The sequence below is a fragment of the Syngnathus floridae genome, chromosome 19 (genome assembly GCF_059516105.1).
Source record: "Syngnathus floridae isolate MCC-2025c chromosome 19, RoL_Sflo_1.0, whole genome shotgun sequence".
NCBI lineage: Eukaryota > Metazoa > Chordata > Actinopteri > Syngnathiformes > Syngnathidae > Syngnathus > Syngnathus floridae.
The window spans coordinates 7,961,937-7,987,379 of record NC_142431.1 but is presented as its reverse complement, the minus strand read 5'-3'; the positions used below and the strand labels follow the sequence as shown (position 1 = coordinate 7,987,379).

General features: G+C 41.7%; 2 protein-coding genes and 1 long non-coding RNA gene across 4 annotated transcripts; 2 read left to right on the top strand and 1 right to left on the bottom strand.

Annotated features, from left to right (window-relative positions):
* The first annotated feature begins 1,076 nt into the window (after positions 1-1,076).
* On the top strand, positions 1,077-21,023 carry enpp1 (ectonucleotide pyrophosphatase/phosphodiesterase 1). 2 transcript variants are annotated; one of them, XM_088362681.1, is made up of 23 exons: positions 1,080-1,447; positions 3,469-3,535; positions 4,471-4,537; positions 6,672-6,769; positions 6,849-6,928; positions 8,154-8,273; positions 14,638-14,747; positions 14,839-14,904; positions 15,015-15,087; positions 15,390-15,498; positions 15,625-15,756; positions 15,843-15,874; positions 16,005-16,132; positions 16,218-16,287; positions 16,578-16,665; positions 16,739-16,926; positions 17,004-17,037; positions 17,536-17,696; positions 18,938-19,058; positions 19,491-19,565; positions 19,946-20,078; positions 20,144-20,288; positions 20,370-21,023. In XM_088362681.1, exons 1-23 carry the CDS (start codon positions 1,328-1,330, stop codon positions 20,520-20,522), a joined length of 2,370 nt encoding a protein of 789 aa, XP_088218807.1. In that variant the 5' UTR covers positions 1,080-1,327; the 3' UTR covers positions 20,523-21,023. The 2 variants fall into 2 exon arrangements, with proteins under 2 accessions (XP_088218808.1, XP_088218807.1); XM_088362682.1 differs by lacking the exon at positions 19,491-19,565 and having other exon boundaries at positions 1,077-1,447.
* Positions 20,787-24,769, bottom strand: LOC148382035 (uncharacterized). Its single transcript, XR_015854500.1, has 3 exons — positions 24,724-24,769; positions 24,202-24,334; positions 20,787-22,154 (listed from the first exon to the last, which is right to left on the bottom strand). It is a non-coding gene; the product is annotated as an uncharacterized LOC148382035 (long non-coding RNA).
* Positions 21,138-24,672, top strand: sytl3 (synaptotagmin-like 3). Its single transcript, XM_088362688.1, has 13 exons — positions 21,138-21,874; positions 22,010-22,186; positions 22,246-22,461; positions 22,540-22,607; positions 22,695-22,746; positions 22,819-22,885; positions 22,964-23,033; positions 23,266-23,378; positions 23,458-23,580; positions 23,661-23,830; positions 23,914-24,010; positions 24,176-24,346; positions 24,452-24,672. The coding sequence occupies exons 2-13, from the start codon at positions 22,089-22,091 to the stop codon at positions 24,488-24,490; spliced, it is 1,284 nt and encodes a 427-aa protein (XP_088218814.1). The 5' UTR covers positions 21,138-21,874; positions 22,010-22,088; the 3' UTR covers positions 24,491-24,672.
* Positions 24,770-25,443: the final 674 nt, after the last annotated feature.

The window sequence follows — 25,443 nt, the reverse complement described above, 5'->3', positions numbered from 1 at the left end:
AGCAAATATAAGCGCCGTGACACCCAAGTGGTCTCAATCCAAAACTGACCGAAGCTTTCAATACAGCGTGCTGAGGATTGTGACACATCGATTGACTAATTCATCGCAGATTTACGAGTGACTACACTGAACCTCATGGGGATGCAGGGGAGCTGACTGTCAGCTGATGAATTCTTTAAGCAGACTAATCATCTTTAATGACTCAAGCTTTCATAATTTGTTTTTCTCAGATGTTGATAAAATGAAGCAGAAGAGGCAAAAATTTTGTGGGAAGAGCACGACACAAGAACAGTAAGTGGCGTATGTGTAGCATCCACATGTCATATGTTGCTTGGCTAGGCTAGTTGACAGCTGTGAGGGGAACACTCTGTAGTACACTCTGCTTATGAACGCGCCAAACAGTGGTGGGTCTCCCCAACGCGCGCGCACGCACACACACACACACACACACACACACACACACACACACACGCGCGCAAGCACACATTATGACAACAACAAAGCAGATGACCCAGGGTATTAAGTCAAAAAGGCCGTGGTCAAATATCAGGAATTCCAGTACATTATCGCGTTATCATGTGACGCGATTGGCTGTGAAGGGAACTTGAGTGAAACGTATCAGCTGTTGACATCACTGTAATGTGTTCTCACCGAGCTTTTATTATTGCGGAAACTCGGATGGAGTAGAAAATTAATGTAGTGTCATGCTTAACGAGGTAACACTGTCATCTTGTGAGTAGTTTTATTCCAGGTAGGATGAAGAAACGTACAAATTATATACAAATACATAATTCGGCCTGGTGTTACTGTGATGTTTGTCATAAAAACGAATAGCATTTTCATTGACCATTAGATAAAAATATTTTATCACGCCTTGACCAAATTACCTTTTCCACAAAGGTATGTGTGTAATGTAATGCAACATTAAAACGAGATTTGACCTTGGAATTACATCTGGAATCAACGGGTCGCAGTACTCCCGTATAACCGCAAGAGGACGACCGAGCCTCAGATATCCTTTAGTTCATGTCAGCTGCTCGTGCGAGCAAAGAAATGCACGGGTTTGAAACTCCAAATTAAGGCGACTTTATGCGTGACAACACGCTTTTCTTTTCCACCGTGCAAATAGTGGAACTTCCCACGTTGCGCGTCTCCCCTCAACTTTGAAAAAGTTTGCATTCGTCAAAACAATTATAAGGCGGCGCTAGGCTCACACGCAGGGCCACATCCGCACTGACTTTTTTTTAAACATCCTTTTTGGACACACACTGGTAGTCTGTTTGCCACTCGTTTTGGAGCGCGCCTGTGTGTTGAACAGCCGAGCGCCATGGAAGGAGCGTTCAAGCAGGGAGAGGACCAGACAGCGTCCACGTTTGTCACGACGGAACCGGAAAGTCACAGGCAGACGCCGCAGAGGAAAAGCAGGCGTTGTAAGATTATCTGTGGGGTATGTTTTGCTCTCTACACGCGCACTGGGGCATCCCTTTTTGCACTGCCTTCTTTGAAAATTTACTTCTACGCACCACTGTACATTTAAAATTGGAATATCTGTGCTCATTATTCACTTTTTCAAAGAGTTTAAAGTCAATTGTGGTTGAGATATTGATACACTGAGGTCTTGGGTCATATTAGGACAGCAGCATAATGGAGGAGGGTGAACCAGGAGCGTTAATTTTAATGACGTAATAGATATTCCCCATCCAAGACCTTGTTAAGGAGATTTTTTGAAGGGTTTGTTGGCTTGGGTTATTTGTAGCGATTGTGATTTCTAGTGCCATGTCTAAAAAACATCCAAAAGTCTTCCAAATGTGCAACATGGTAAATTTAAATGAAAAAGACTACAGCTTGCAAAATATCATCATTATGGCTGCAAAAACAAACGTTTGTCACCATGGTTTAAACTGTGCGTGAGTGTGTGAACATGGAAACCAAATGTTTTCACCCTGATGCCAAGAGACAGAACTGAGCAGACAGGAGTGCCCCCCCAGCATAGCAGCATTTGTTTACTCTTACTGGAATGAAGCTAACTCGTAAATATTTGTGGGCAGGCTAAATCTGGAAGGCAAGCAAGGTTTTGGATAAACTGTTGGTATTGTAAACACAGTCTTGTTTATGTTTTAAAGAGCCACTCTACATTGCTGGCTTTGACTGTATACAATCTGCCAATGTAATTCAAATAGTATGTTAAATTGTGCATTCTACATTTTCTTCACATTTGCAATGTTTCCCAAGCTAAATGCAACAGAATGGCACCGAACAGTTTTAATGAGAGACATATGTGGGCAAACTTCAGACTTCAATGTGCTCCTTCCTCGAGTACGTACGTAACAGCCACCATGCATCTGTTAGTAATTCTCACACTGGTCCTTGTTAAACTGCACTGAGCTTGCAAAAAAAAATTTTTGAAGACTCTTGTCAAAAGTAGGCTAACATAAAGGTTGTAAGAAATCATTTTTTTCTTCTCTGTTCCGCTAGCTTGTACAAACATGTCATACTATAACTGCATGTTGACTATTTGTTTTTACTTCAGAGTGGTACGTAGGAGGAGCTCAGTATGTTGACTTCAAAATGTCTCACTTGTCCTTTTCATAGCAATGCAATGACTTTCAAACTAAAATAAGATCATATTGTTTCTTTAGATCACTTCTGTGTCTTTCCAACTGCCCACTTTGTCAATTTAATCCCACCAAATGCCCAGACGACCTGAAAAATGTGGTCCAAAGTGTAGGCAGCCTGTTTACTTTGACAGACAAAGAGGGCTAAAGGGCATTCCCGAGGAGCCACCTCACGCTCTTCATTATACACTATACAGCTGTAAAACTTGCAACACGCAGGCAGACAGCGTGACCACAGCATATTTTCATACCTATCACGGAATTCCAGCTAGCTCAAAATAGTTCTCTAGTGGCTGATTTATTCTCAAAGACCATCAACTGAACACTAAATGTGATTATGTTGGACTCAACATGATTTTGGAACTGACAAAAATTACGCAAGTAGTCTAAATTAATTGATGCAATAACTGGAAAAATAAACAAAAATGACTAGATGGCCGATGTTTCTATTTGTTCTTTCCAACTAGCTTTCCTCCACAAGAACCTCGGCAGGCCTGATGTGGTGTGCAGTGCAGCGGTGACAAACCTTGAGGACCCTCCCTGACTCTATAAACTGATCTGTGAAAATCCCCTCTAATTATAAAGCCCCACCCCCGCTTGCAGCCAGCCATCTATGGAAGATTACAAGAGACCAAAAGTGAAAATCGTTTGTGGGAAAAGAGGGCATTGATTAGATACTCTAAATTAAATAACTGATGGCTATTATTTTCTTAAATGTTGGCTTCGATGAGGACATTAAATACTCAGTGAAGACAAATCTTGAGTAAATAAGGTGGTCTATGTTAATAGGGCCCAAAATTCAACTAATCCCCATTTTGTGTCTGAATTCAAGGTGTTTTTTTTTCTCTTGTAGGTTGTCTTTGTCTGCTTACTCATCCTCCTCCTTGCGCTGATATTGGCATACCAACGTCCCGTTGACGGTAGGTTTGTACATTGGTCAAAACTCAAGATAATTTCCACTTTATACCACACCTGTGACCTCTTTTTTGAGTGTGTTTCGAAAAATTACCTCTTGCATGTGTTACAATCAATGTCAGGATTCTGAAGCATGCGATAGGTTTAATCAAATTAGAAATGGGACGGACCCTTTGGGGTTTTGTCTTTCTCCTAGAAAGTCCCCGTGTTTAACAAAACCCGCTGTGCACCACAAAAGGGAGGGTCACATTACCACAGCAGACAGTTCAGACATTTGTCACTTTGTGGCAGTGTGTCGTAAACGTTTCCAAATTAGATTGTGGTAGTTTTGCCATGTTTTGGTTCGAGAAGAAATGTTGTCTAAAAGGCTCCGATCCAAATCTCCTGACACATGTCCACGCGAGCCTCACTGAGCTCAGCTGTTTGCAGCTGTCGTCGTCCTGGCTGGGTGGGGCAAACACTTGTGGCACCACCCGAGCCGTATGTATTTACTGACTCTATATTTCCACATTTAGTGTTGCGTGGAAAGCATATGGAACAAATTTGACTTCACCACATACACTCATATTTTGGCAACAGTGCATCTTTCTTGGATCTTGTCCAACTCTGATAAAACATGCTCATTGATATCTGAGCAAAGGAGGTAGAGCTATCAAGCAAAGGTTAGTAAAAAAACAAAAACAAAAAAAAACTGATAGAAATCAGCCCAGGAGTGGTTGCGCAATATTTTAATACTTGTTGGCAGTAATGATAACGGTTTTCTACTTAAGGAGTTTTCCTGTTTAATAACAACAAATCAATAGATAAGATAAAAATGCCATAAAAGGTCAACTGAATAGATTTGGTATTGATTTACAACTCTTTACGTTTACAGTTAATATTGAGTTCTTAGACATTGCATCAATTTGCTGGAATTTAGTGTGACCCTTCTTTTCCCCAGACAATGGTGTGAACTGGCTGCAGATGGACGTCCCTGTGGGCAGTGAGCAGCCACAGTGTCCACCAAGGTAGCACTTTGATTTTGTTATTTAATATATATCCATCAATTTATATAACACATTGTTGCCTTGAGATACAAGTGACCTCACAAGTTTCTCCAGATATGTTGGCAGTAAATTCAACTCACTTCACAACAAGTCATAGTTCGGCAGGCAGTTTTTCAACCAAAATAAAAAAATAAAATAAAAAAAACAGGCCTCAAGCTGTTTAATGCTACTCACAGTTGAAGTTCACACAAAGGTGCAGCAACACAGGTAGAAAGACAATATAATGTCTGCATGGCACCAGAAGGAGCTGCTGAATTAATCATAACACCAACTGTTTTTCTGGCATTTCCATTCATTTCAATGGGAAAAAAATATTTAAATACCTTAGAGTATTTATTGTTTTGAGTTATGTTTATAGTCACAGAACAAACTAAACTTGTATCACAAGGCACTACTGTATTCCAATTTGAGCTTGTTGCTCTTAGATCACACCAGACTCCTTATTCTTATCTAAAGTACCGTAATTTTCGGACTAAAAGTCGCTCCGGAGTATAGGTCGCATTAGCCATAAAATGCACAATAACGTGAAAAAAAACATATATAAGTCGCTCCGGAGTATAAGTCTCATTTTGGGGGGAAATTTATTCGACAAAATCCAACACCAAGAACAGACATGAACGAGCAACAACATGCTAAACGATAGGTATGCTAACGTGACATAAACACAAACGAAGAGCTGAGAACGGGCCTGACGTAACATTCAGAGTTATTAAAAAAAACTATTACATAAATAACACGTTTATAAAACCATCTGTGTCACTCCAATTCATTAAATCCATCGATCGTCCTTTGTCAACAATGGGTCATTATTCCACAGATCTAGTATATAACTATATTGTCGCGTTAACAAAGTACAAGGAAAGACTTGGGTTTGGTAAACGGCTCTTTATTTAACAAAACAAACTTCCGGGCGTGTGGCAGCTTGGACTTCCAGCCACGGAGGTGGAAGAGAGATCCATAGAATAGGACCGGGCATGCGTAAAAGCCATGACCGAGCCCCATCCACCGTCCCCGGACAGCCACCCGGCCGAGCGCTGGCTCCTGACTTCTATCCACGGAGGTGAAAGAGAGCTCCATAGAGTAGGACCAGGCGTGCGTAAAAGCCATAATAGTTTTTCAAACCTTCTGTGTCACTCCAAATCCTTAAATCCTTCAAACTCTTCGTCCTCCGTGTCACTTAGAAACAAAGCCGCTAATGATGCCGGTCGTACGTGGGGGGGGGGGGGGGGGGCTTCGTCATCTTTGTCATCCCGTGATCAATCTTTGTCCTTTTTGTAAACAACCGCCGCGCCGCGCTGCTGACGTCACTTGAAATTCAAATTACAGTAATCCCTTCCTACATCACGGTTCGTTTATCGCGGTTTCACTTATAAGTCGCTCCTCATTATAAGTCACCCCCCTACCCAAACTATGAAAAAAAAAACGCAACTTATAGTCCGAAAATTACGGTAGTTTAGTCATGTTGTTGTTGTTCTGTAAATAATAATAACCATTGACTGGTGACACCCACATGTATGGCGAGTGAGTTGCGACCATTGTTGTCAGCAGACTGTTCTCAGCTTGTGGCTCCGGAAAACAAAAGAGAATTGTTAGTCGCTGCCTGGATGTTCCGTCTTCTGAAAAAGTGACCTTCAATTTTGGAAGTTTTTTTTGTCAGTTTTGAAAAAAATTACTGTCTCTGTGGAAACTTGGTCAAATGACTCAGGGCTCATTCCAACATGGAAAAAACGAATTTGAGGTTGTTGGTTTTTGTCTTCCTTATGTTGTGTATCTGTGTGTTTCACATCTTGAAGCAAGATTATGCAAAACAGCCTGTTGTCACTTTCTTGCGCCAGATGTGCTTTTCTCACTTTGTTGGCTAGAAGTGTGTTAGCAAATCTTGAAAATCAACCTCAAATGGACGCAAATGGAAGTTTAGTTCATATAGTGTTCACATAATTTAATATGCAACGGAAAGTCGCATTCTGTCTTATGGTTTTATACTCAGCCCATCAACGAGGCAACATTGAGCTGTAATTCCACAGGAATTTGACCGAACCTCACGGAAAATCTTTTCATGTTGAAATTCTTATCAGTCTTGCTGCCTCTTGCTCAGTTTCACCAGGCCGCCCCTCATCCTGGTGTCCTTGGACGGTTTCCGGGCCAAGTATTTAAAAGATCACGGCGACCACCTGCCTGTCATCAGCAAGTTACGTAAGTGGCCCAAACTTGCATTTCTGTGGCATCTTGTGGTTCTGGAAATGTCTTGATGAGGTTAAATGCTGTGTTGCAGGAGCTTTGGGTACAACCACGTCACATATGAGGCCAGTGTATCCGACAAAGACATTCCCAAACCACTACTCAATTGTCACTGTGAGTATTTGCCGCAGCTCATCTCTTTTATTCATATTCTTTTTAGTCACTGTTCTAACCGCCTGCATGATGGCAACCGTAACTATGATGTGTCCCGTGATAAAAAAAAGTTTAAATGTCACTTGAGTTCTGCATTTCCTTATCTGGAGTCATTTGATTTCAGTGCTGCAATAATGAATGCATTATGGAATCAAATTTGTACAGTATTAGATACTTAGGCTGTGTTCAGACCAGAAAAGTCCTTTAGTCCACTTGTTTAGTCCGGACCAAAAACGGACTTAATTTTTTTCCTTTGGTGCGGTTCCTATTCAGACTGTCCATTTTGCAAGTGAAGTACAGTAATCCCTCGCTACTTCGCGGTTCACCTATCGCGGCCTCACTCCATCGCAGATTTTTTTTTTTAAACAAATATTGCGGATAGATTCGGTGCATCGCGGATTTTTTTTTTTTTTTTATAAGTCACACACACATTCGCAGCATCATATGCAATGAAGCACACAAGCCAGGCAACAGGACAGGCAAGTGCACCCCTACACCATCAGCGACTCCCCTCCCTGATGGTCGCGGCTTTTTGCGGCGTCACTTGGAGCGCAGGGCTTTGTCTGACCATATGACACTAATGGCCAATGGGAACATGTTGATCTGTGTCCTTGCAGCTGATTGGCTTAGCAGTTCTAACTACACTTTATCTCAGACTCCCGCACTTTATTCGCTCTGTCTGCGTCATCATATCAGCAGCACCTCAGACTTGCACTTCATTACACACATACTATCACGTCGCCGCTCGATCGCCAAACTGAGTAGAACTGCGTGTCTGCTTGTCACTCCAGATTGGATCGTCCTGTTTGCCCGTCATGAAATTATAAAAGTCTTGTGCGGGTGCCCTCGCGCTGGGCAGCGGGGGCACGACAGCCGGTCAGCACGGCAAGAGCAGAATGGAGTCGTTGCACGTTTACACTTTAAAATGACGAGCCGGTCAGCGAGCTCGCGTCGTGCATGCATCTTGTAACACAGCGGGTCAGGCAAACGAGAATCAGGTGGCAGGCGTGCTGTGGCACGTCAGTCGGCCAGCAGGCAAGAGCAGAGAGGCGCCAGACACGTTTACACTTCAAAAAAGGTTAATAAAAGTCTTGTGTGTATTGTAACAATATATTTACTTGTATTTATTTTCTTATTTATTTCAATAAATAAGAATGTTTCTGCAACTATTATTTCTTTGCTACAGGGCCTTTACCCAGAGTCCCACGGGATAGTTGACAACAAAATGTTTGACGTAAACCAGAATGCATTCTTCAGCTTGAAAACTGAGGAGAAATACAACTCTAAATGGTACCAAGGAGAGCCAGTAAGTAAAAGTGTGCAGCCATCATGTTTTGACACCGGGTTCGGTTGAATTTGGGAAATTGTGTAAAATGTAAATAAAAACAAAATACAATGATTTGAAAATCCTTTCAATTGAATACACTACAAAGACAACATATTTAATGCTCAAACTCATAAACTTTATTTAATTTTTCAAATAATAATTAACTTGGAATTTCATGGCTGCAACACGTGCAGTAGAAGTTGGGAAATGGCATGTTTACCACTTACTTACATCTAATCTACATTTAATAACACTCAAACGTTTTGGAAGAGAAGAGACTAATTTTCTTAGCTTCTCATGTGGAATTCTTTACCATTCTTGTTTAATGAACCGCTTCAGTTGTTCAACAGTCCAGGGTCTTCCCTGTCGTATTTTACACTTCATAATGCGCCACACATTTTCAATGTGAGACAGGTCTGGACTGCAAACGGGCCAGGGGAGAACCTGGACTCTTTTACTTCGAAGCCACGTTGTTGTAACACGTGCAGAATGTGGCTTGGCATTATCTTGCTGAAATAAGCAACAGCGTCCATGAAAAAGACATCGCTTGGATGGCAGCATATGCTGCTCCAAAATCTGTATGTACTTTTCAGCATTTATGTTGCCTTCACAGAAATGTTAGTCACCCAAGCCATGGGAACTAATGCACCCCCATACCATCACAGATGCTGGCTTTTGAACTTTGCGTTGATAACAATCCGGATAGTCCGCTTCCTCTTTGGTCCAGAGGACACAACATCCAGTGTTTCCCAAAACAATTTGAAAAGTGGACTCATCAGACCACAAAACACTTTTCCATTGTGCATCAGTCCATTTTACATGAGCTCGGGCCCAGAGAACCCGGCGGCGTTTCTGGATGTTGTCCATAAATGGCTTTTGCTTTGCATTGTAGAGTTTTAACCCTCACTTACTGATGTAGTGACGAACTGTATTTACTGACAGTGGTTTTCTGAACTTTTCCTGAGCCCATTTGGTAACATCCTTTACACACTCAGTTTTTAAGGCAGTGCCGTCTGAGGGATCGAAGGTCACGGTCATTCAGTCTTGGTTTCTGGCCATGGCGCTTACGTGCAGTGATTTCACCAGATTCTCTGAACCCTTTAATAATATTATGGACCGTAGATGTTGAAACCCCTAAATTCCTTGCAATTTCGCTTTGAGAAATGTTGTTCTTAAACTGTTCAACTATTTTCTCATGCAGTTGTGGACTAAGTGGTGAACCTTGCCCCATCCTTGCTTGTGAATGACTGAGCATGTTTGGGGAGGCTCCTTTTATAACCAATCATGGTACCCGCCTGTTCCCAATTAGCCTGATCACATGTGGGATGTTCCAAATAGGTGTTTGATGAGCTTTTCTCAGCTTTCTCAGTATTTTTTGCCACCTTTCCCAACTTCTACTGGACGTGTTGCAGCCATGATATTCTAAGTTAATTATTATTTGGCAAAAAACAATTAAGTTTATCAGTCTGAACATCAAATATGTTGTCTTTGTAGTGTATTCAATTGAATATGGGTTGAGAAGGATTTTCAAGTCGTTGTACAGTGAAGCCTCGGTTTTCGAACGTCCCAATTCTCGAACAAATCGGTATTCGAACAAAAAATTCGAGATTTTTTTTGCTTTGGATGTTGGACAAAATTTCGGTTGTCGAACCTCGCGAGATGAGCCGAGAGGACCCGCATGCCAACTGACTCCGTTCGTTATTACATTCTCGTTACTCTGAGGATTGCATCAACTCTAATCATGCCCCCAAAGGAAGCAAGTCGGAGCAGTAAAGCTGATCATGGCGAAAAGAGGAAAGTAGTGTCAAGTCAAGTCAAGTCAAGTTTATTTGTATAGCCCTAAATCACAAACAGTCTCAAAGGGCTTCACATAGCCAAAATTGACAATTATTCTCAAAGCATCCCCTGATCTTAAGCTCCCAAAAGGGCAAGGAAAAACTCAAAAAAACCCTGCCAGGGGAAAATGAGAAACCTTGAGAAGGGACCACAGATGGAAGGATCCCCCTTTCAGGATCACCAGGTTGTAATGGATGCAGAGAGGGCACAAGTAATACATAATATGAAAATCAATGAAAAAAATGGATGTCGGAGGTGCCCGCGACTGTCCTGGCAGTGTCTTCAAGGGGGTTGAGCTGCAGTTTCTTCATCTTGAATTGGTCCCCGAGAATCCAGCTAGCCGCTATCAGCTTTTGAGCCACCTGGGCAGAGAGAACAAAACAAACTCCGGCCGAATCGGCCACTACAAGTTAGTTAAAGGCCATCTCATAGAAATGTGTCTTTAAACGTGTCTTAAATGTTTCTACTGAGGTAGTAGTTCTAATATCCATTGGTAGGGCATTCCAAAGCTCTGGAGCCCGAATAGAGAATGCTCTAGACCCTGCAGACATTTTCTTGGCCCTCGGTGTAACTAAAAGACTAGCGTTTTGCGAACGAAGGTTACGAGACGGAACATAAGGAACGACTAGGTCGACGAGATATGAAGGCGCTAAGCCATGCAGTGATTTATAGGTTAGTAGAAGAACCTTGAAGTCACATCTTAAATGGACTGGGAGCCAATGTAATTTGGCTAATATTGGGGTAATGTGATCAAATTTTCTTGACCGTGAGAGCAGCCTCGCAGCGGCATTTTGCACTAACTGTAGACTTTTGATACTGGACTTAGGAAGACCAGAGAATAATACATTACAGTAGTCCAGGCGCGACGTGACGAACGCATGTATAATAGTTTCCGCATCCCCGGTCGAGAGGATAGGACGAATCTTAGCAATATTACGAAGGTGAAAAAACGCAATCCTGGTTATATTCTTAATGTGTTTTTGAAAGGAGAGCGTTTGGTCAAATATTACCCCGAGATTAGTTACCGTCTCACTCTGAGTGATAGTACGGTTATCTATAGTTATAGTGGTTTCCTTAAATAAGTGTTGATAACGAGTAGGACCAATTATCAACATCTCAGTTTTATCTGGGTTAAGACGAAGGAAGTTGAGAGACATCCATTGCTTGATCTCCGCAAGGCACGCCTCGAGATTACAACAGTCCCGCGGATCTGTCATCGATAACGGCATATATAATTGGGTGTCATCCGCGTAGCATTGAAAGCTAATATTATATTTACGTATTATGTCCCCAAGCGGAATCATATAAATATTAAATAAAATCGGTCCGAGTACCGATCCCTGTGAGACACCACACGTAACATTATAAAGCTCAGAGGACGTATTGCCATGGACCACTCGGTGCGTCCTGTCTGATAGATGGGAATTGAACCAGCTTAGTGCTGACCCTGAGATACCAACACAACTTTTAAGACGCCCTAATAAAATATCGAAGTCTACAGTGTCAAAGGCAGCACTAAGATCGAGTAGTAACAATACAGACGACGTATTTGAATCCATAGCTATGAGGAGATCATTAGTCACTTTAGCAAGTGCTGTCTCTGTAGAATGATTAGCTCTAAAACCAGACTGAACAGAGTCATATCGATTATTAGCGACCATGTAATCAATAAGCTGCTGCGCTACTACTTTTTCGAGAAGTTTTGCTATGAATGGGAGGTTTGAAACTGGCCTATAATTACTGAGACAGTCCGGGTCAAGATTTGCTCGCTTAAGTAGCGGTTTAATCATAGCGGTTTTAAAGGCTGTTGGCACTATCCCAGAGGAAACAGACAGATTGATTATATTTAAGACGGACGATCCTAAAATTGGAAATAATTCTTTAAGTAGTTTGGCTGGAAGCGGGTCGAGTAAACATGTTGTTTGTTTAGCCGTACTAACCAATTTTGTAAGCATTTCAAGGGACACGCTTTTAAAATTTGAGAGGGTTATTGCATGATCCCCAGCGCTAGTAACCGGCGGAGCGATTGGAATGGTATTCTTGATCTCGTCCCTAATGGACTCAATCTTTTGAGCAAAAAATTTCATAAACTCGTCAGCTGAGTGGAAGGAGCTATCGGGGGTCGGCTGGCGCAGAGTTAGCTTTGCCACTGTATCAAATAGGGATTTAGGATTGTTTTTATTAAGGTTAATGACTTGCGAAAAATAACGAGTTTTTGCTAAAATAAGCGCATCTTTATATTTCAGGAGGCTGTCCTTCCATGCCTGATGGAAAACCTCAAGTTTGGTTAAACGCCATCTGCGCTCATGCTTTCTACATAATTGTTTAAACGTACGTGTTTCATCTGTGAACCACGGAGTTGGCCATCTACGGCGAGTTTTCAGACGTAGCGGTGCCACAGAGTCGATGGCTTTTAATAATGTCGCATTGAATTCATTTGTAAGATTATCAATAGAGCCGCTGTATGCGGGAAACATGGCGGTTGCCGGCGACAGTAACTCAGATAGCGCAGTTGCAGTCATGGAGTTAAAATTACGGCTGCTATAATTCTGATTGCTCTCTTGTCTTTGACAAGGAACTAAAATTTCAAATTTTATTAAGAAATGATCTGACAGAACAGTAGTGTATGGCAGTACTGCTATATTTGAGGTTGCTAGTCCCCGGGATAATACCAGATCTAAGGTATTTCCATTCTTATGCGTTGCTGCCTGTACAGCTTGCGTAAAACCAAACGTATCGATTAAAGTTTGAAATGCCGAAGTCAGTGGTTCTGACGGTGAATTCATGTGGATGTTGAAATCACCCATGATAACTATATTATCTGCATTTGTCACTAGATCAGCCACAAATTCTGAAAATTCATCCAGGAAGCCAGAGTAAGCCCCGGGTGGGCGGTAAATAACAACAAGATAGAATGACGGTAACGCAGTGGATCGCACAATGAGAACTTCAAATGTTTTAAATACGTGAATTGAGCGAGGCCTAAATCTAAGCTCAGAATTTGAGATGAGGGCGACACCCCCACCCTTTTTTCGAGGACGTGCCACATGCGAGCTCACAAAATTTGGAGGCGAGGCCTCGTTAAGAGGCAGCAGTTAATTAGGTTTTAACCAGGTCTCGCAAAGACCAAAAACGTTTAGATTATGTTCCGTGATAAGGTCATTAACGAGAACTGCTTTCGTATGAAGTGATCTAATATTCATAAAACCGAATTTAAGTGTAATCGGTTGATCAGGGTGCGTATCTATCGAAGGATTTTTAAACGGGATGCGAGTAAAATTGTGTTCTCTAGGCCTAATATCACCTCTCAAAAGTTTATTGGGGCGGTGGGATGAAACGACCGTGGGAATTTGATGATGAATATTTGTTACACATGTGAAGTTGTCTAAAACAGGCACCGTTTCATCAGCAAGACCGGTCGGGACGGAGTGATTGGATTTGTCTACTACCCCAGTAGAAAGTGTGTTTATGTGTACTGCAGCACTATTTAAACTGTCGCGCTCTAGTCTACACGAGGAGCTATGTGTATGCTGAAAGTCTAGCCTAGCGCTAGTTAACTTTAACTTAACAGACTCCAAACCCATTCTCACAGGTGGTCTAATCACCTGTGTCCTGGCCTGCTCTAGAGTGACCTGTCATGTGAGGCTCAAACAGTAATCTATATTCCTAGAAAGAGTGAAGGCGCCTTCACGGTTAGGGTGAAGGCCGTCCTTCCTCAGCAGGTCGGGGCGGCCCCAGAAGGATGACCACTTATCTATAAAATACAGTCCCTGCTTTTTACAGAACCCAGCCATCCATCGATTAAGGGAGACTAATCTACTAAACCTCTCATCAGTGCCTCTCCCAGGCAGGGGGCCAGAGACAAATACTCGAGTGCGCAAAACGGTTGAATTTAAAAAATAATTAATCGCAAAATATGAGTCCGGTGTGCGTGTCAGAGTTGGCGGGGGAGTTTTGCATGGCAAAATCGACAATAAGCTCGATACTGAAAAACAAAGACGCTCTTAAAGGTAGTGATGTTGCGAGAGGGGCAACTGTGCTTACCAACAAACCTTTGCTCTTTGTTGTGCTTTTTTTCCCCTCACAATTTAAAAACATATCTTTTACTATTAGAATGAAACACACAAGAGAGTTGCCACAGATATGGCAATACATTCCCCAGCCTCGCCTACTCTATTAATTCAATTTATTATTTATATTACTTATTTATACATTATCTACACACTTATTTATGCAGTTTATGGTGTAAAATGATGAAAAAATGCTTTAAAAAAGCGTTTTTTGGCTTGGAACGGATTAAATGTTTTTCCATTATTTGTAATGGGAAAACATGATTCGTAATTCGAACGATTCACTTCTCGAACAGCCTTCTGGAACGGATTGTGGTCGAAAACCGAGGCTCCACTGTATTTTGTTTTTATTTACATTTTACACAATTTTCCAACTTCAACTGAATCTGGTTTGTATTTGTCTTTATCTCATCTGTATGCCTTGCTTTGATCTCCAGATCTGGATCACTGCCATGAGGCACAAATTGAAAGCAGGAACTTTCTTCTGGCCCGGTTCAGATGTGGCTATCCATGGCAAGTTTCCAAATTTCTACAAAATCTATAATAGGTAAGAGTGGCACTGTTTATACAATGAGGCACCGATCATGTGACTTGACTCGAGTCAGACTAAATTTTCTTGTTCTGATTTCTCTGCATAGAAGCACCACTTTTGAGTCCAGAGTGTTGACGCTTTTTGAGTGGCTGGATTTAGCACAAGGAGAACGGTATTTATTTATTTATTTATTCTGTACATACAATCCCACCAGGCTATCTTCAGTGAGACTGGATGTGATTTATTTTTTTTTTTACTTTTTTATTTACTTGTTTTCTTTAGACCTGACTTTTACACTTTGTACCTAGAGGAGCCTGACTCATCCGGGCATCGCTATGGACCAGAAAGCAGCCAAGTAAAGCTTTGTCTTAACAGGTCACAGAAATGTAAAGTCGGAAAAGGAATGTTGCAGGAGCCTTGACTTCAAACCTATCAAGCAGCTTTGGAATTATCTAAAGCATTTATTTTTTTATTTGTAACTACATTCTATCAATTAGATTAATCGAATAATTGGATAAAAAATATTAATAAAATATTAAAATATTAATAAATATGAATATAAATATTAAAGTGTATTATACAACCCGCTTTTCTCCATTACTCTTATTAACCAATTATTGTCGATTAATCGATAAAATGTAACAATTTGTTCTCCAGGTCATTGAGGCCCTGAAGAATGTGGACCGAATTATGGGGATGTTAATGGACGGTTTGATGCACAGGAACTTGCTTCACTGCGTCAACCTAATCATCGTATCGGATCACGGTGAGTTGAGAATAAGCGTGGCTTTGCTTGGATTCACAAGATGAGCAACCAGAATGAATGAATGACTATGAAAACATAACTTGTGGATTATGTATTATAAACAGAACTATGTGCGTGTTTTTCCAGGCATGGAAGAAGCAACATGTGAAAGAGCAGCATTTGTGTCAACCTACCTGAACGACACAGACGACTTCACGATCGTACAAGGCGCGGCCGCTCGTATTAGACCCATCCGGCTGCCAGTCGACTTCTTTTCCTGTGAGTTCCTAACAACCGACTTTCCGTCCTCCCAACGGGACCCCTGACATTTCCCTCACTGCCCCCTTTTTGTTTTTTTCCCACAGTCGACTATGAGGGCCTGGTGAAGAACCTGTCGGTATGCAGAAAATTCCAAACGTGACTTATTGTATTGATATAAGTGGATGGAGCGATTATCTGCTAGCTTGGCTCGGTGTCAAACGAGCCGACCATGTGTTGATCCTGCCTACTCTGTGTCTGTTTTCAAGTGCAGGACTCCCGCGCAGCCAATGAGGGCGTACCTTAAAGAGAACCTCCCCAAACGCTTTCATTTTGCCAACAATGTGAGGATAGAGAGAGGACACCTGTACATGAAGGAAGGCTGGCAGACAGCGCTGTAAGTCATCATTCATTCTGATTAAACATAAAATGAATATATGACTGTTTTCAATGATGCTTTTTTTTTATTTCATTGTGCGCAGAGACCGCAAGGAAATCAAGTACTGCTCGGGCGGTTTCCATGGCTCCGATAACCTTTTCACTAACATGCAGGTGAGACAAAAGCAGGATGTTAGTCACTTTGCATCCTGTTTAAAAGAAGCATATGAGATTTAGCAAGTTTAAGTCAAGGCCACTGATGTTGATAAATGAGAAGACATCAGTCAGATAGAATTTCAGGACGCAATATTTATTCCACATCCTTATGTTGACTTTCCTGGAACTGGAAGCCCCTGGTTATTTTATTTCCATTTGAATAGGACCTCACAGACTAAAGATAGTCCTTAGTTAGATTTACGACCAATGGCATGAGCTTCAAATTTGAAGACGTATGTTCTTTCCAGGCAATCTTCATTGGTTACGGTCCAGGATTTCAAAATGGCACAGTTGTGGCTCCCTTTGAGAACATTGAATTGTATAATCTCATGTGTGGTAAGTGGCACAATTATAAAAATTGTCTCAAGCTTTGTTGAGATATTTGAAATTATCGCAACCCTCCCTATAGATCTTCTCGGCATCCCTCCCGCTCCGAACAACGGTACACATGGAAGTCTCAATCACCTCCTCTGGGATCCCGTCCACTTTCCCGTTCACCCTGCGCAGCTCTCCCACGACACGCCCTGCGAGGCCGCTGACCCCTACCCACTTGTCAACCTTAACTGCTCATGCAACCCACTCAAAGAAGGAACCCACGTAAGTTTTGTTTCCTTCCACTCAACGGTGTTATCATGCCATTTACGCCGTGAAATATTTCTCAACTTTATTACCAGGGTGAAGACACAGAAAGCATGATTCCAAATACCAGTGAGTGTCTTTTTATTTATGTATTTATTTTTGTTTAAAGGAGAACTCATACGTGTGGTTTGCACGCATGGAGTGTATTCATAGTTTGGAGTGCCAGCATGGGTTGTATTTTTAGGCATTTTATTGGTGTAGTTCAGCTTTGTGGCAACAGCTATGTTATAATAATGTTTTTCCAAATGATTGGGAGCCAACCCCTGCAGTTAGCTTTTTTTTTTTTCTTTTCATTTTGAGGAACTATTTTGTCATTGCATTTTGTAATCCAAACCCCAAGATTTGTGTGTGTGCGTGAGTGAATAAAGGTGGCTGTTGTAGTTGAAACATTTTGTAGTAATATGCTGAAAAACTCACCTATTTGCTGTAAAAGCACCAAAAGTCATTGGTGTCAAGGAACAATGTCGAAGCGATTCAAGAACAAAAGAATCTACAGATAGCATTCAGAAGACATTATGAAGCTAATCGAAATAATTCAAGTTTTAAGGTTTGCCATTTCTATCGTAGTCGTCAAATCTAGGTTACGTCGCCTCCACCATCCCTTCGGTGTGCCAAGTGTTGTCCAAGCGGATGCGACTTTTTGTCTACTTCACCAGTCCAACTACATCACAGGCTACAGCCAAGACCGTCACATGGCTCTCTGGGTGGCGTATAACATCCCAAAACTGGTGAGTCTTTCATCCCTAAACATAGCCTTGGCTAGTTAGTGATGTGGGTTTGGAAGAGGACTCAATAAGGGTTTGACTTGACCTTTTTGAATTCCTGGCCTAAGATGTTCTTAGTGATCTCCATGACGGTGTTGGCACAACTAGGGTTCTCAATGTGTGTAAACGGTGATCTCAGGCAGAGAATTGATTTTTTTTTTTTTCCCCATTCGTTCAGTATTTACAGTATACAAATGCATCACACTAAATTTGAATTACTACATTAGTTGTTGTCAAAAAATGAGTCATATCAAACATCACACCAGACACAGCAATATTTCTGGCTAGCAGCCAAATATTTGCCATCTAAAAAAAATATTACATAAGAAACAGTCAAAACGACTTTTTGAAATTGGTCTTCTGATTCTGAAGAGTTTTCCTATGAGTAATGAGCCCGTATAATATATGAGCTTTTTTTTTTTAACTATTATAAATTAACGTTTCTACAATTTTGTTACTTAACAAAGCTTCGTAAAATTTTTGGTCACCTCTGCCTTTTAGTGGACTTTAGAGGTCTTGTCAGTTTCATGTCTACTTTGTATGAGCTTGTAATGTTGTTTCGAACCCCAGTGAGCGTGACCCAACCCCTCCTCAACAAGTATCTCTGCAGGCTGTCTAAAAGGGAGCTTCGACATTTTAAACAAACCACCCACGTAGTAATGACACTAAGCCTTCTTGTGTATCCTCAGCTACCGTACGTCGGTCGAGTTGATGCTCACTCCGTGAGATATTTTGAGCCTCGTTGCCTCTTGTTTGCTTCTTTAGTCCGAAGGAAGCCAACTCACAGTTGTTTTCTAGTCTGGGCAAGAGTCAAATTAAGTGGCGGTAATGTTTAGCTGCTGTCTGACAGTTTAAAAGCCAAATGTGTGGTCATTTGAGCCGAAAATAATCTCTTGGAATCATTTTGATGGGATACTGGCTAGCAATTCTGTTGTCATAGTGTCACGGCTTGCATATTTGAATAGCTCATTGTTGTTGCTAAACTGTTGTGCATGAAAAATGATAGGAAAAGGTCAGCAAAGTGCAATCCCACACTTATACAACTGTGGGTTAATATAATAAATTTAACAATTGGAGAGCAAACAGAAAGAGTGCAATGCCCTGAATGACACACAGTCGAGCCAAGCGACCTTCGGCAACGCCCTCGGTGCTGTGAACCGCTGTCCTGAAACTCCGCCTGACTCCTGACCCATTTGCTTTTTCAGGTCAGCGGGATACCTCTGGACCCAAATTTCGAGGTGTGTATTCGCAAAGACATCCGCATACCAGCAGCCACCTGCCAGATGTGCACCAATGACAACACCCAGGGCCTGCTCTACCCCCCCTGTGAGTGTGAGCATGATGGTCACAGCTCTTCATCCCATGAATTGAAGCTGACATCTTTCAGAACTGCATTATCGTGTAAAAAGAAACTGTATAGTAACCGTGGTGACACTTTATTGTCAGATGAGAATAACCTTGCTAAAGCCTGCGTGGAATCCAATGTGCATTTTTTGCATTCTCATTGAATCCCTGCTTGGCTCCAGTTAGCACTCACATCCAAATTAAGACCAAAAGTATATCAAGACGCAAAATCCGTGAGAAATTGCGTGGTGGCGGCAAAGGACTATTTTTGGCTAAATAAAGCTGCTTCAATCACTTGAGGTTTCCTTGGCATGATTAACATGCGCCAAAGCAATATTGTAGCACGATTGTTAAATTGTTCACTGTCGTGTGTATTGCTAACGTATTATTTGCATCTCTTGCTTCTTCCAAAAGACCTGAATATCAAACAAGGAGCAGCAGACTCACTCATCTCCAGCAACATGGTGCCAATGTTCCCTGAATTTAAAAGTGAGATATTTGTATCTGCAAACATATCTGATGGCAGTTTTTAGATGTGAATGGTAATATCAGGATTGTTTTTCTTTTTAATTTAGTCTTTCAAGTCTTCTGCTTTTTTTTTTCTGCTGTATTTTTTTCTCCACCCATGATGCTTTTGTTGAAATGTCTGCTGTGTGATGAACACATTAGGAAGGCAAATGTTTTCCTTGGGACCACCCACCACAATGAAAAATTGACTCACTCCTGCAGGAGGACTTTGACTATTTGGGGCCTCACTGTTGCAGATGCTGCCTTCAAGTGGCTAATTTGGGATCCTGCATGTCAGATCCGACATAATGAGCGTTGTACATAAAATATAATATTTTTGTGTGCATGTTGTCTTCCATCAGATATTTGGGAGTACTTCCATGGTGTCATGCTTCCAAAGTATTCAAAGCAGATGAATGGAGTCAACGTCATGAGTGGTCCAATATTTGATGAAGATTATGATGGAAAAGTTGACGCCTTCAAGAGCCTTGCGCCGTAAGTCCATCACAAATTGGCTGTGTAATAATGTGCTGGATTGACATGATCTTGTATTTCTCTAGAAATGAGGCCACGACGCCAACGCATTTTTTCGTGATCCTGACCAGTTGTAAGAATTCTACCTTTGATTCTGGGAACTGCAATGGTCCTCTCATGGTCAAGTCCTTCATCCTCCCACACAGAGCGGAATACACCGACACCTGCTCGGTGAGTAACGCCACTGATACGTGTTTAAGACGCTTCGCTGGCTCCTCCTCTAAAATTGGTCACCTTCCTGTTGATCTGTAGACCTCCTCAGATTTAAGATGGATGGAGGAATGGATCCAGCTGCATGCGGCTCGCGTCCGTGATGTGGAACTGCTGACTGGACTAAGTTTTTACCACGATAGGTTGTCCGTTGAAGAGACGCTACAGCTCAAGACTTTTTTACATAGTGTTTGAACTCCATTAACTGTAGATCAGATGAGGAAAAAAAAAGTGCTCTGGCTTCACTTGGTGCCTCGTTCATTTAAAAAATCTGGGATTATGGCATTTAAAATGATTGTTGTAAATACTGAACGCCATACTCCGGTTGTAGATCTTGTTCCTTGTGTCATTGAATTACTTTTATTTTGCTTCTGGAAACCAGAACCAAAGACGGACTGAAACGAATCCAAATAATTCTGCTGAAATGTGCGTCCACAGTTGAGAAGAACACCCCCCCAATGCATCTCAAGAAAGAAAATCACAGAAAGTCAAAGTCTGCTTTATTGTCAATATCTTCACATGTCAAGAGAGATCGAAATTGCATTTCCTACTATCCCACGGTGACAAGACACATTATACCCAATTGGTCCACAGACAAACAAAACATTCAAGTAAACAATACAAAAATGATTTCAGTCCTGTAGATTGTTCCAAAGGTGAACTTGATATTAGATAATAAAAAATTACTTTCTAGAAGCCAAGTTTCTACCCAATTTCTGTTACAAGTGTTCTTGTGGAACACCAACTACTGGCAAAGAAGACTTAACCAATGTCAGATTTTATTTATTTATTTATGTATTTATTTATTTATCCTTTTATTCATTTATTCATTTAGTTAGTTTGCATGATACTGTAATACTTTACAGCTCAATACCTTGAAAAAAGGCCAGTATCAAATGCATTTGCGTGTCGAGGTAAGACTCTGACACTGAAATTGGCGGAAGGAAAACAAACCCAGGAAGCATTCATCACACATTGCATCAGAAAAAAAAGGAAGGGAAATGTGTGAAGGCAGCAACGACATCTCCATGCTGGGCCAGAAGGTAAGCACTTGTACTTTGTACCATTTAAATTTGGTTTCATGACTATGATTATACATTTGAGGAGTGATTTTGTCATTTTGTGGTAGTTTGATGAAGCCTCATTTGACAGATGTGTGCAACCAAGCCCTAGAAGACAACCGTGAGAGTTGACTGACATTCAGGCTGTGGTGATTATTGTGGCTTCTTTTTAGGGGGGCTTGCAGGAAACTCAGCTGAGTGTTAGGAAACATGTCAGCTCCTTCATATATTTCCGATTACACTGACTTTATCGTCAATGTGGGCTGCTCGGACGGTTTCCCATTAAAAATGAAACCAAACTAGGAAGCAGAGAGGAGGTTGGCCAGCTATCAATAATGCAAAGTTTGACATTTGCTTTGGCTCCGCAGACTTGCTCTCGCTGCCAGGAGAGGTTCAATAGATGTCAAAGTGATTTCAAGGGAGGCTGATGATGAGGCAAAATGGATTGTGACACTGACCTGAGTGAGACCATGGAAAGACTTGCAGGTGCCTTACTCAATTTTTTTTTACAAAATTGGTTTGGAATGGAAAACAGTAGCAGGATGAGAAGTCTATCTGGTTATGACGTGGAGAGCGGCGGAGGAGATAACCTTTACATGTGCCACTTCTTGAATCTTTCAGCTCCAGATGACGACGAGTTCTAACAGGCGTAGAGCAGGGAAAGTGACACATCATCGGGAGTGGAGGCGTTCATTTGAAGATGGATTTAAGTTTGCTTGAAGATCTGGAGAGGGCGAGCATCTTGCAAGTACTTCGGAGAGATAAACTGTTGCGTACAATGGAAGACAACAGGATCAAGTGAGTGACATCATAAATTCACCTTTCTGTGACGATTCTTATGACGGTCGTCAATACAGGAGGATGAAATTGCAGCTGCAGGAACTTCGAAGAAGAGGCGCAAAGAGCGAATCCAGGGAGTACGGCGAGCGGACGTGCGCCCGCTGCCAGACGCCACTGGGAAAGTTCTGCAACAGGGGGGCCGTCTGCCGCGGGTGCAGCCATCGAATCTGCAGCCGCTGTCGTGTGAGCGTGAGGGAAGTGGGGTGGAAGTGTACAGTCTGCTACGCTTACAGGTAGACTGCGTTGATTCGGTGTGATTCAGATTTAGTGCAAACTGATGGAACAATGATTTGCTTGTTCCGCCTTTGCAGAGAAGTCAAGATCCGGTCCGGAGACTGGTTTTTAGAGGAAAAATCAAAAAGAATTCCGGCTACAACAGGTTTGTTTCCATTCATGAATGCATTTTTTGACTCAAATGACTCAACTACCGAACGCACAATGGAAAATTGCTATCTCTGCTGCACAGGCAAATATGAGACAGTTGGGGAGAAATTGTTAAACTCCTTCAATGTGCTAAGGTATCTTTGACTTACTTTTTGTGTGTGCATGTGTGCGTGCATCCATTTAACACTTATGATATTTTTGCAAAGTCACATAGCAATCATGCCGCCGACTCCGCCAGCCTCCTCGGGATTTGACTTTGTGGGCAGATCAGAGGTAAAGTACATACTCAGGTTTTTCAGTTTGAATGCAAATAATATGAACCGCTGTTCATAACTTTTTGTGTCTCAACAGAATTCCAACAAGGTCAGCGTTTTCCCCAAATCAATGGAAGATCTCTTTTCATTCACCGATAATTTTAGAAGTAAGTCATGAGTAAAAGTCAATATAATGAGTCATCAATCAGAATTGATTTTTTAATTTTTTCTTATTTTCATGAAAGTTCTGTTTTAAATGTAACACTTCCTCACGATACAACTCAGCCAAGAAAATGTGTCTCTTATCGAAGCCCGAATTACATCAGGTGTGACAGCAAAAGTGTTGCGCAAAATCCTGTGACACCACCGAGGTGCTCTGATAGCTCACGTTGTTTGCAGAGATGTCTTCATCTCAAAACAACGTGACAGCCAACTGGCTAAACGTCAACCAACATTTGTACTACAGCACTCAGAAGAGCCTCTCTGACACTGACATCAGCAATTCTGTCAAAGTAAGGAAATATGGCCTCACCCAAATGCCAGTAAATTTACTCTTTACACTTAATAACACTATACGCATTTTCCAATCAGCTCTACCATGGCCCGAGTCTTCCAGACCTGTTCAAGAGAAGCAAAAATAGCGAGCAGGAGGGCTGCTCCACCGAAGCAGAAGAAGAAACCTCCAATAGTTCGGAAAACTCGGAAGGAAAGCAAGTGCGTACGAGCTAACATATTTCATCACCACTTGATCTTTCGGTTTTTCTTAATGTGAATTTTGTTTTTTTTTCCCTCAGGGCAGTTACAGCAGCATCAGCACAGAGTTCAGCCTCCTTGAGGGCATCAGTGCCGGTGGGGACGTGGAACTGGCGTTGGCCTACAAGGCCCACACCTCCTGTCTGGAGATCACAGTGGGAGCATGCCGGAACCTACTCCACGGAGACACCAGGAAGAAGAGGTGTCACCCGTAAGGAGAAATCAGGATGCGTCTGCTGACTGCTTTGAATCCAAATAAATCAAAGTAAAATATTGCACAATGTCCACGTGCAGGTACGTCAAACTCTACATGATGCCACCCAAGAGTGGCAAACGCAAGACGACGGTCAAAAGAAACACTGTCCACCCGGTTTATAATGAGCTTTTTCAAGTAAGGCTTCACCCACGAGGGAAAACGTTGTCAAGAGAACAAAAGGAATAAAGGAGTTATTATGAGGGAATCAAAAAAAGGAAAGTTAAAAAAAAGAAAAAAACATTTATGTGGGACTTTTGGCATTTACGCAACATGATGATGTAATTTTTTTTCCCCTCACAGTTTCACATAGAGCGTCACCTACTGACTTTGAAGAGATTGCAGGCCTCTGTGTGGCATTCGGGGTCCCTGCACAGAAAAGTTTTTCTGGGTGAGGTCCTCATCCCGCTGGATGGTTTTCAGTTTGAAGACCAAGACTTCCAGCACTTCAACTGGTACCCGCTTTGTCCACAGGTAAAAACACACAAAACATTTCATCAGGACCGTCACTGAGAATGGAAGATGCAAATAAATAAATAAAAGTTCCAAAATATTCCATGATGGCTTATTTGTCCACAGCTGAGTGTAAATGTCCAGAGAGGAGCACTGTACAGCTGAATTGAAATGACCCAGTCCAGAGTTCAGCAGTCTGCAACCCTCATAATTTTAGCAGATAATTCAACAACTGCACTTGTATTGGAATCCAAAATGCATGCATGAGCATTTACATGTTTAATAATTTCATTTATTATATTTATTCATATTTATGCCAAATAAAGTACTACCTATTTGCACTTTCATTCATTATTCATTTTTTGGCACCACTATAGTAATAGTATAATAGCCGGCACCTCGTCCATTCGGTATTCAGATCGGCTCCCGAACACTTTTGAAGACGTCACATTGCATGATTGGCTGAAAAGACTGTGTTTGGTCTGTTTTGCGGAAATGGGATTGTCGTTCAAACGTGGACGATTTTTGCGAAGACGACTTCTGAAACAATGTGCAGTCGGTGATTATTTGATTTGTTGCTTCTGACATTTGATTGTGATTTGTATTTTCTAGAATTGTTTTGATAAGCTTTTGTCGAAAAAATCGTGACGTTATCAAACACCGGTCCGTGAAACTATTGTCTGACAAAAATCCGGTCCGTGGTGCTAAAAAGGTTGGGGATCGCTGAACTAGAGGACCTAAGCCTCATAAAGATGCGCCTAGCTTGTGCATACAGAGTTTAAAAATAAATCACTCGAAACGCATTGCAGCGAGTTACCAGAAGACTCAAGCCGGATGCGTAGGACAATAGTCTTCAAGCGTCCCGTTGTCGCCGTCCATTGGTCAATTTGTGAAATGCCGTCGGTGACAACTGGAAATCCTAAATCGACGGTCCGGTTTTTTCATGTCTCGTGCTACGATATTCAATTTTTGTTGTCGAAATAAACATTGAAAATCAAACTGTTCGGCTTTTTTACTCGTTCCAGACAACAAACGAGAAAATGAAGCAGTCTTCTAACTTGTGTGGATTTGTTTTGAAGCGAAAATTAAATAAGCAGTCGTTTAATATCTGCTTTCAA

What these genes read in the sequence shown, in the direction of transcription:
- enpp1 (XM_088362681.1), top strand. Translation starts at nt 1,328, where the DNA reads ATGGAAGGAGCGTTCAAGCAGGGAGAGGACCAGACAGCGTCCACGTTT. An exon ending in GAAGGCTGGCAGACAGCGCT is followed by an intron (nt 16,133 to 16,217) that starts GTAAGTCATCAT and finishes CATTGTGCGCAG; the next exon opens with AGACCGCAAGGAAATCAAGT. An exon ending in CGTATAACATCCCAAAACTG is followed by an intron (nt 17,697 to 18,937) that starts GTGAGTCTTTCA and finishes TTGCTTTTTCAG; the next exon opens with GTCAGCGGGATACCTCTGGA.
- sytl3 (XM_088362688.1), top strand. Translation starts at nt 22,089, where the DNA reads ATGGATTTAAGTTTGCTTGAAGATCTGGAGAGGGCGAGCATCTTGCAA. An exon ending in ATGGAAGACAACAGGATCAA is followed by an intron (nt 22,187 to 22,245) that starts GTGAGTGACATC and finishes TCGTCAATACAG; the next exon opens with GAGGATGAAATTGCAGCTGC. An exon ending in AGGAAGAAGAGGTGTCACCC is followed by an intron (nt 23,831 to 23,913) that starts GTAAGGAGAAAT and finishes GTCCACGTGCAG; the next exon opens with GTACGTCAAACTCTACATGA.